The sequence below is a fragment of the Astyanax mexicanus genome, chromosome 1, assembly GCF_023375975.1.
Source record: "Astyanax mexicanus isolate ESR-SI-001 chromosome 1, AstMex3_surface, whole genome shotgun sequence".
Taxonomy (NCBI): domain Eukaryota; kingdom Metazoa; phylum Chordata; class Actinopteri; order Characiformes; family Acestrorhamphidae; genus Astyanax; species Astyanax mexicanus.
Genome location: NC_064408.1, coordinates 87,841,587 through 87,852,512, shown reverse-complemented (window position 1 = coordinate 87,852,512; position 10,926 = coordinate 87,841,587). Strand labels below are relative to the sequence as shown.

At 40.4% G+C, this 10,926-nt stretch overlaps 1 protein-coding gene across 1 annotated transcript; it reads right to left on the bottom strand.

The window, feature by feature from the left end:
• Positions 1–1,681: 1,681 nt before the first annotated feature.
• LOC107197708 (alpha-1-antitrypsin homolog) lies at positions 1,682–4,174 on the bottom strand. The gene is made up of 4 exons (XM_049485369.1): positions 3,447–4,174; positions 3,087–3,354; positions 2,477–2,627; positions 1,682–2,019 (listed from the first exon to the last, which is right to left on the bottom strand). The coding sequence occupies exons 1-4, from the start codon at positions 4,141–4,143 to the stop codon at positions 1,825–1,827; spliced, it is 1,311 nt and encodes a 436-aa protein (XP_049341326.1). The 5' UTR covers positions 4,144–4,174; the 3' UTR covers positions 1,682–1,824.
• Between the last annotated feature and the right edge of the window lie 6,752 nt (positions 4,175–10,926).

Here is a 10,926-nt window from a genome sequence, read left to right as displayed (position 1 = left end):
GATTCAACAGCAGCCATTAAAACAGCAATTATATAAAAATAAGACTCAAGATAAGGCAGTGGGTGGGTGGGGCTAAGATGCTGACTGAGAAGAAAACAGATGTTGTCCACTGCAATGGATGCAGGGTCTGAACGGGTTAAGCCATCACAAAGAACACACTCTGCACTTTTAACCAAAATCTGTGTATTCCTTTTTTTGTTTGGAAATGTTTTGAGTTGAGAAAGGTAAGCATACCTTGCAAAAGTATGGGAATCCTAGGAGCTGTAAGAACTTTGCTTTTGATTGTTCACAATCATTGCAATCATAGGGAATCCAGGTGATGCAAATTGCAAAGCTTTTTAAACACCCACACTCCTCTAACCTTGTCCCATAAACAGCAGCTATGAGTTTTTCTAAGCAGCTGCCGAGCACTGTGAAAATGAAAACAGCCCAAAAGCAAGAGAAGTTTACAAAAAAACAAATACCGGTTAACAGGAAGTGTGAAGGTCAAGATAAGAGGCTCTAGTTTAGATTTATGGCATGGTAGTGTGTCTTTGCTATCATAATGACGGGGAAAGTATGCATTCGGCATCTCAAAAAGCCCATTGATTATGGGTGTGTTTAGAGCATAACATAAAATTAACCAACCAGTGTGTCGCTTGCCATTCCCTTTAAGAGCCACGTGCCTTTTTAGGTGCACAGCTACCTGAACACGTTTAACTGGATAAAAATAACCTGCTCAAGTCAACTCAAATTAAGTCAAGTTGTTTTATTGTCAGTACTGCATATGTACAAATGGAGAAAGTTCAGCCCTGTTGCTACTTTCCCTAGGCGTGGTCGTCCTGTAAAAATGACTGCAAGAGCACAGCACAGAATTATCAGTGAGGTGAGGAAGACTCCTAAATGTCAGCTAAAGACGTACAGAAATCTTTTTGGTGACAAATCTACAATAAGAACAACATTAAACAAGAAGGGAGTTCATGGAAGAGCACCACAGAGGAAGCCACTGCTGTTAAAAAAAACATTGCTGCACTATGTGTGGAGAAAAAAGGCACAGCACACAATCATCAAAATCTCATCCCGACAGAGACATATGGAGGGAGCATCCTGGTTTGGGGCCGCTTTGCTGCCTCAGGGTCTGGACAGATTACCTTCATCAATGGAAAAATTTATTCCCAAGTTAACCAAGACATTTTGCAGGAAAACTTAAGCCCGTCTGTCCGCCAACTGAAGCTCAACAGAGGATAGATGATGCAACAGGACAACAACCCAAAACATAGAAGTAAATCAACAACCGAATGACTTCAACAGAAGAAAATACGCCTTGTGGAGAGTCCTGACCTCAACCCAATTGAGATACTGTGGCATGATCTTAAGAGAGCGATTCACAACTAATATCCCAAGAATATTGGTGAACTTCCTCCTGACTGTTGTGCAGGTCTGATCTGCAACTACAGAAAACATTTGGTCGAGGTCATTGCTACCAAAGGAGGGTCAACCCGTTATTAAATCCAAAGCTTCACAACACTGAAGCAGAGCGAGTTGCTCTGTAGACCACAGAGGGTTATTTTATAAATCTGGTGATTCCAAGCCTTTTAATGTTTTTTTTCTAATGATACATGCTATAAACAACAGTTCTAAGAGGTATTATTGACACCTAATTGGTTATTATTAAGAAAATAATAATTCATTCAACTCCATGTTTAGTTGTTTGTTTATTTATTGATTTGATATGCCAACAAAAGAGACACAGCCTTGTGATGGATGCAACATTTTTACATGTGCCTGATACGTAACATTAATACCTTCATACTATTTGCTGCTTTGATGGATATGTAGCAGCTTTTACTCAGTGGGGTTGTTGACCTTGCCCATGAAGAGGAAGCTCCTGGTGCTGGAATCCAAAATAAACACCAGGAATGGTCTGTTGAGAACCATGATTTCAGAGAGCCACCCTGATAGCAACCTGAGCTCTACAATGAGGGCAGCATCTGCTTCAGTGCCTTCTTCATTCACTTTGAGCACTGCCTGATGGAGGACCTGTGAGACAATCAGTATACAGAAGTGTGAGTTGAAGACTGATCACATTATCAGTTTCTTTGATTGGTGGTGTGATCAAAATTACATTTTTAATTATAGATTAGTGTGGAGAAGTTCTCAACCCCATAGCACCCTATGTGAAGACAACCTACAGCTGGGAAGTGTAGTTTAGACTTCCAACTCTCAAAGACACATCAGTCTTTGTCAATGAAAGTTAAAGAATCACGTGGTTGAGTAATATTCCAAAATGTCATCCAAATGATGGGGTTCACACTGACAGCTCCACCAAAGTTACAGTAGATTTATGGTATTTTTTTAAATCAACAAAATGATAAAAAATAGTGTTTTTTTATTTAAGGTCTACCTTAAATTTGTGAAAACAAGCCATGGTTTCTGTTTCATCTTTTAAACCTGTTTTTAATCCTATTATCTGAAGACTGCAGATTTATCCACATACCTTAGAAAGCATCAATTTGCTGTCCTCACTGAGCCCAGAAAAGTCAGCAGCACCTGAAAATGCTTCAACCATTCCCATTTCCTGCAGAGTTTCCTGAAGACTGATGAAGGCAGAGATTTTGAATCTGGGCATATATAGAGTCACAAAGCTGAAAACAAAAAAATATTTCAGATTAGTAAAAGTCTGTGGAGTGGTATTGACTGTGATATAACAGTGGTTATTTATCTAATGTATTATTTTACATAGTTAAAATATAATTATAACTCCATTTACAACAGTTACTTCTTATTGTTTATTATTATTTAATTATTAAGAAGCTAACTAAGTTAATTTAATCTAAGATAAGTAAACTAAATTAATTTTTACACACATTTCTCTTCTGAAAACTATAATTAAGAATAATTATAAGAATAATTGTGCTGATAATACTCCACTATGAACGGGGAAATATCGAGCAAGGTTGTTACTATAATTTTGCCATTTTGTTATCAAATAATTGTCTCTATATTTACTGACTAATCGTTTAGTAACAATTAGGAAATTGATATTTGAGAAATACAGCTTGCTAACATAATAATAACCATAAAGATAATTTAAAGTTTATTATGTCTTAGACAGTTTTTCTTCCCAGTTCTTGAAATGGTCCCTGCTGATTTGTTTCTCCAGCTCTTCCATCTTTCCCTCATCAGGAAGAACGATCATCATGGAGGTGTTGCCTGTGTAGGGCACCCTGATGATGGAGGTAGAGTTTTCTTGGTCACGGTAGAAGTCAAATTGGTCGGTTCTCTCCATCATGTCCACAGACACCTTGGTGTTTTCATTTACGTAGAAGTCGAATTCATGGGTGAGGCTTACTTCAAAAGGTTCTTCCAATTTACCTTAGAGAATAAAAATTAAACCATATGACAAAAAAATCTACTGAATATAAGAAAGATCTTTCTGACAGGATATTGTAAGATTGCTACTGTACCTCTGAAATAGATGTAGTTGATGAGCATCATCACAGTCTGTGGGTCCAGGGTCTTGACCATATCAGTGATCATGTCCTTGGTCTTTTTGGCGATGTACTTGTTTATTTCTTGAACAGCGACTTCAGGTTTGGAGTAGTCCACAGTGAAGGCCTCTCCTTGGTAGAAATGCTGAACATCTTTCAGAAACTTGTCGACGGGTTTAAAGCCTTCTCGGACAGCCACAGCACTTCCTGCCTCCAGCAGCATGGCGTCCTGACTGTGTCCCAGCATGTGGAGCAGGTGCTCGTACCCTTCATTAACCTGATCAGGAGTGAGGGTGCTGTAGCCCAGGGTGCTGAAGATCTGAGAGTGGGTGTTACCTTTAGCCCCCAGAGCCAGCATGGACAGAGCCATGGAGATGCTCAGTGGAGAGAAGAAGATGTTCTTGCCTTTGGCTTCAGGGTGGGTGGAGAGCTTCTTGTAGAGGGAGAAGGCGAAGTCGGCGTTGTGGGGGGAGAGTCTGTGGGACAGATCGTCTGCTCCTTCGTGGCTGGTGTGAGGTTCATCCTTACCATGGTGGAGATGTTGATGGTGGTCTTCTGAATGATCGTGGTCTTTCTGGGGGGCAGCACAGACCACCATCAACAGGAGAGAAACCAGGAAGGCTTTACAGCCTTCCCCACATTTTGTAGCCTGGACAAAGGAATGGAAATTCATTCCACTTTTGATAAGAAGCTACAAATTCATCATAATGTGAACTATTACTGTGTAAGAAACATTTTATATAATTTGTAAAGTATATGTTTTAAATGTTTTACCATGTAAAGAACAGAGCTACAATGTATGGTAATTGTATTGTAATTAATCAATAGCTGTCTAAGTTGTTATCAAATGATTACTCTTAATGAAGTAATAATATAACTAACATTATCAAGGAGGTTCAACTATAACTAATATTCAGAATACTTTAAAAAGTAATATTCAGAATTCAATTCAATAAAATTTTATGCACTGCTTTAGTAATAAAATGCAGAGTATTAGAATTGAATAATTTCGCTTATTTGATTTGCCAGTGAAGTGAAATACATGTAATGCATATAAGTGCTTCAAGAAGACTATATGTCATCTCACAAAGTTTCTCAAGCTGTATGTTTTCTTGTTGGTTTTGAGGTTGTAAAATCAGTCCAGCTCATATTTTAACATGTATATTTATTACCAGGAGTTTTTTTTTAATTACCTACAGTACATTACACATATAAATGAGAAGTTCATGTGCAGAAACCGATAAAGGGATGTTTATGCGAATAAACTCTTGGCCTTCTGCAATATTTTTTTTTACATACATATTTATGTAAGTGTGTATGTATGAAATGTATAAAATGGTCAAAATAATAAAAAAAGATCCACTACTTTCAGACAAAATAATGCAAAGTAAACAAGCTGATGTTCACTTAGAAACAACAATTCTAATCTTTTAAGAGTTCAGAAAACATTCCTGATTTTTAATCACAGCTATCATACATGCTGGCATGCTCTCCACCAGTCTTTCACACTGCTTTTGAGTGACCTTATGCCACTCTTGGTGCAAAATTCAAGCGTTTCAGATTTGTTTAATGGCTTAAAACTTAAATCTTCTACTGCTCTAATTCCATATCATGCTGCTATAGCAAACTTGCACTCTGCACTTCATGTTGCTGCTACCTGTCTACTCTCTCTATTTATTTATTTTTTCTTTTTTGGTGGTATTTATCTTTTCTTTTGTATATTCTATTTTTTATTGTGTTCTTTATTTTATCTATATATCTATTTTAACAACAGCTCTTGGGTGTAAACTGGATCCTGAGATCACAATTTCATTCCACCTCATGTACCACATGTGATGCGAATGACAATTAAATCTCCTTGAATCCTTGTGACCATCCATCTTCCTTAATTACATTCCAGAGGCTTTCAATGGTTAAGGTTTAGAGATTGACCATCAACGCATTCACAAGTCAGTCAGTAACTAAAGGATGACATCTAGTGACCTACAAAAGAATGGCAAATGGCAGCTGGGATGAGTGCAGGGATGAGACAGTTAAAAACTCCTAGAGGCAGAGCTCAAGTTATGTAAAACTAGAAAAAAAAGCCCATTATTAAAAAGAGGCAAAAAAAAGGGCAGTCAGAAGTTCATACAAGACCATGAAGCCCAATATCTGGTCGTCTACAGGTTAGACGGAGATCTGTGTCTTGTACCCACTGTCAAATTAGGTGGAGGACCGGTGATGATCTGGGGATGCTTCAGCAAGACTGGAATCAGGCATATTCTTCTTTTCGAAAGACACATGAGTCAAGCCACATACAAGGAGAGGTTATCCTGGAAGAAAACGTGCTTCCTTCTGCTCTGGCGATTTTTCCCCAAATCTGTGGAACTTTTTTTTTCAGCAGGGCAAGGACCACCAGATCAAGACCCTGTCATGGCCAGCCCAATCTCCAGACCTGACCCCCATTAAAATATACTGCATCCCCACAAATAAAATTCCTTACAACTTTAAGGAAATGCTATAATACTACTGTACATTTTAAATAATAATAATTTTAAAAATAATAATAACAAAAACAATAATAATCATCATTACCATCATCAAGTCAGTCAAATGTTTCCATTCTGAATGCAAATAGACACAATAATAGGAATATTCCTAACTGCAGAACCTGTTCAGGGCTAGAAGAATTACACTGATTTAAGAAATTAAACTGGAGTAGAATTATATTATTTTATAATAACATTAAAATGACTGTTTTTACATTTTAAGATTACCCATTTAAAATACATATACATGTCTACATACCACCAGTGTCCTATTCACAGGAGACATAATAAATAGATTTTGAAGAGTTTGATCCGTTGTCTGACTAATGTGTTTAAACATTAACCTCAGAACCAACATCACTTTCTGTGAAGCAAGTTAGTCACAATCAACTGTAAAACAACTTTCTGTGATGCAATTTACTAAAGCACTGCAGGAGATTTAGATTTTAGATATTTAATTCTCAAACCCAGTAACATCTAAAAAAATTCCAGCACAATCCAAAATATTACTACACATTTTTATCTAGTGTAATCTGACTAGAAGACATACTACTGTCAAATACAAAAGTCAGTACTGACACCTGGATACAGTTATAACCATATACAGTAGTTACAAACACTAGTTTGTAAAAATGCCTCAGAAACTCAGAACTAAAATCCAGTCTAAGGGGTTTTTAAGTGTTCTCAAAAGATATGGATCTTTGTGTAAAATACATTTTCTATGTGACATCATGAGTGTTTCTATGATATATCTTAGCAATACATTAATTCAGTAATTCAGTATTTAATGTGTTTCTAAATTAACTTGTTTTTTGATAATAGTACTTCCTTATTTTTTTTCCTTTTTGTATAAAATCATTTTTGAATAAAGGATTCAAAGAGATTTTATTGTCATTTCACATCAAGTGTGGCACATAAGGTGGAATGTCCCACAGCCCAGTTTACACCCAAAGAGCAATTGTTAATATAGAGAGATATAAAGACAAAGTATAATAGAGTAAAAATACAACAATACAAAAGACACATAAATACACAAAATATAAGGAGCAGGACAGTAGCAGCAACATTGAGTCTAAGTGTAAATTACTATAGTAGCATGGATGATTATGAATTGATATCAGTTACATGAAAAGTGTCTCAGTGTGGGTAAAGTGTCAGTATTGTTGTAAATAGTATTTGTCGCTGTGAAGTGTCAATGCAGTGTCTTAGCTAGTTGGAGTTTAACCCTTACGTGGTGTTCAGGTTTTTGGGACCCGTTTTCACTTTTTATCAAAGGAAGAATTATACAATTACACCTTTATATTACATACAGGATGTTCAGGTCTACTAGACCCAGGGCTAGTAAAAGTGTGTACCTTCCCGCTGTCCTCCTCCTGTGTGGGTGTGTAGTTTGTGTGTGTGTTTAGTTTCTGCCCCTGCCATTCCCAGACACGGTTGCAACATTTATTGTGCAATAAAACAGACCCCTGTCTGCTCCCACATTCCCGTACAGTTTTACCCTCTGTCTTGCGGGAACCAAGACAAATTTTGTTGACAGGGTAAAATGTGCGGGAATGTGGGAGCATGGTCTGAATGGTCTTCCTGCCCAAAAAATGAGGCGTCATGCATGCACTAATGTGATAAAGATGCAACCAGAGCTGACACAGATGCAAACCCTTATTCTGATTTGCACTAATTTAAAGGGAAGTCCTGTTCTTGGAGAAAAGTGGAATGTGATGGACCAAACCCATTTACAGGTAGGTGTACATTGTAGCCAGATGGAGTCCCTGAGAAAAAAACTAATTATGACACAACTTAGAGACTAAGTAGACACAACATCACACAACGTCAATGTTTGTACATCGCACAAACTGGGACAAGATCTCCTATAAAAAAAAGCTCACCATGGACGGAACCATATGTAAAAACAAGCTAGCTAGTGCTTCTACCTGAACTGAGGTAGGCCTGTGAACACGGCCAACACTTCCCTGATATCCTATGTGGTATCGATGCATCGATACAAACTATGAACGATACGATGCATCGATTTGACGTAAAAACATCGATGCATGTGTTTTTCAAGTGCGTTTAACCTGTTAATCCAGAAGCGCACTCTAGGGGGCCTGTTCTGACTATGTAAAGTAGAACACTTAAAAGCGTCAAATATTCTAAACACACTCATATTCTTTAGTACTATTTTAACTACCTGTATGCAAATTTTCAGCCGTCTACATGGAACCTGTCGCCAGAAATTTACATTTTAAACACGCCTCCCCAACAAAACTATCCTTATAAATATTATTAGTATGTAAAATAACATCAGATTACATTATAGAAAATTCACTTACTATCACAGCATCCACAATACAGCACTGAACCGCAGATAAAATATCCATAAAGTCCTTTATTCGCCTGCTCACTGCTCCTCACAAACATGCTTTAGTTTCAGCACAACCGCAACGTAATATTCTCAAGCTCCTAGCGACCACACAATGTAATGTTTTCACGTAAAGTTGTACGCGAATACAAAGCTAAGGATGTCCTCTTATAGATTCTGTGTTTTTTATTGGTCAACAAACAACTATTTTTCTTGAGTGATCGTCTTTTGAACCAATAACGTTAGCACTGGATCACGTTGTTGTTCAGAGGTGTCCAATCATATCAGGTCATAGCCTTTCTCCAGAAGGCTTCTCCTGGAGAGATTTTGAACACTTTGGAGATGCCTGGTGGACAGCTAATATAATGCAGTGTAACTCTTCAATGCTTTGTGCTATAAACTACAAATTTTGTCATTTGTTTGTCAAGACCCTACTGAATCAGGAAATGTAGAGAACGATTGACTATTCATCACCAACATCCATACACACACTGTAAACTCCAAATATAACAATCGCTTTATTTATTTATTTATTTACATTTTCTTCAGCATTTGATGTTCTCAAATGGAACCTAAATAATGGAAATTACTCACAGTGTGTGAAGAACACAGTGTCTGAAGAACACGCTGCCGAGGTTTTACCAACACGTGAACATTCCAACGCGAGGTAATAACACGCTGGACCGTGTTTACTCTTCTGTGAAAGACGCTTACAAAGCCTTCCCCCGCCCCCACCTCGGGCTATCGGACCACATCTCCATCATGCTGGTCCCCGCATACCACCCCCCACTGCGACGCTCAAAACCCACACAGAAAACCATCACGGTGTGGCCCGTGTCCTGTGCTGCAGGACTGCTTCGGCTGCACAGACTGGCAGGTCTTCAGGGAGGCTGCTGAGTGTGAGCTGGATCTGGAGGAATACACATCTGCTGTTCTCGGGTACATCAGCAAGTGTGTGGAGGATGTCACTACTACCAAGACTGTGACTTGCTACCCGAACCAGAAGCCCTGGCTGAACGCAGAGGTGCGTTCCCTGCTGAAAGCCAGGGATGCTGCCTTCAGATCTGGAGACTCGGATGAACTCAGGAGGGCTAGAAGAGAGCTGACTGCTGGAGTTAAGAGGGCAAAAGCTGCATATGCTCAGAAAATCCAGGGACACTTTTCCTCCCAGGATCCACAGAGCATGTGGAGGGGCATCAAGTGCATCACGGACTACAAGTCTAACGTTGCACAAAGCTCCAAAGACTCATCCCTGCCTGAGGCTCTTAACACGTTCTACGCCCGCTTTGAGAACCCTGACACACCCCCCAGCACCAGACTCCCACACTCACCAGGAGAGGAGCCCCTCAGCGTGACACCAGCAGAAGTAAGGAGGACGCTGAGGAGGATTAACCCCCGGAAAGCTGCCGGCCCGGACAACATCCCCGGACAGGTGCTAAAAGACTACGCAGACCAGCTCTCGGACGTCCTGGCCGACATTTTCAACGCGTCCCTCATCCAGGCAGCTGTCCCCACTTGCCTGAAGACCGCCACCATCATCCCGGTCCCCAAGAGCTGCACAGTGACAGGTCTGAATGACTACCGGCCAGTAGCCCTCACTCCTCACTCCGTCACAAAGTGCTTTGAAAGACTGGTTCAGACCCACATCAAAGCCACCATCAACATCACTGTGGATCCACACCAGTATGCATACAGGAAGAACCGATCCACAGAGGATGCCATTTCCTCCGTGGTCCACACTGCCCTCACCCACCTGGAGCAGAAGGATTCCTACGTTCGGATGCTCTTTGTGGACTTCACATCTGCTTTCAACACCATGATTCCTCAGACACTGATAACCAAACTCTCCTCACTTGGACTGAGCTCTTCCCTGTGCAACTGGGTCCTAGACTTCCTGACCAACAGGCTGCAGTCTGTGAGGATTCACAACATCTCCTCCCCCTCCATAATCCTCAGCACTGGCTCCCCTCAGGGCTGTGTGCTGAGCCCCCTCCTGTTCACACTGCTCACATATGACTGCTCACCTCTCCATCCAGGCTGTCATATTGTGAAGTTTGCGGACGACACGGCAGTGGTTGGATGCATCACAAACAGAGATGAGTCCAGCTACAGGCAGGAGGTGGAACACCTGGAGGATTGGTGCAGAGAAAACAACCTCTGCATCAATGTAAAAAGACAAAGGAGATGATTGTGGACTTCAGAAGGGGCAAGCATGCCCACCTCCCCCTGCACATTGGAGGATCTGCGGTGGAAGTGGTTGACAGCTACAGGTACTTGGGTGTGCACCTGACCAGCAACCTCACCTGGAGCAACAACACTTCCACTCTGGTCAGGAAGGCACATCAGCGGCTCTACTTCCTCAGGAGGCTGAGACGAGCTGGACTCGGGAGCGTAGTCCTCACCTCCTTCTACAGATGTGTGGTGGAGAGCGTCGTGTGCTCCAGCATCAATGTGTGGCATGGAAGCTGCTCTGCTGCAGACAGGAAAGCACTGCAGAGGGTGGTGAAGGCTGCACAGAGGATTGTTGGAGTTAGCTTCCCCAGCACCACAGACATTTACACCTCCAGGTGCA

Coding starts and splice junctions, on each gene's coding strand:
- LOC107197708 (XM_049485369.1), bottom strand. CDS start 4,143: ATGAATTTCCATTCCTTTGTCCAGGCTACAAAATGTGGGGAAGGCTGT. Junction 2,628..3,086: donor TGGGAAGAAAAACTGTCTAA/GACATAATAAAC, acceptor TTTTTTTGTTTT/CAGCTTTGTGACTCTATATA. Junction 2,020..2,476: donor GCAAATTGATGCTTTCTAAG/GTATGTGGATAA, acceptor ATTGTCTCACAG/GTCCTCCATCAGGCAGTGCT.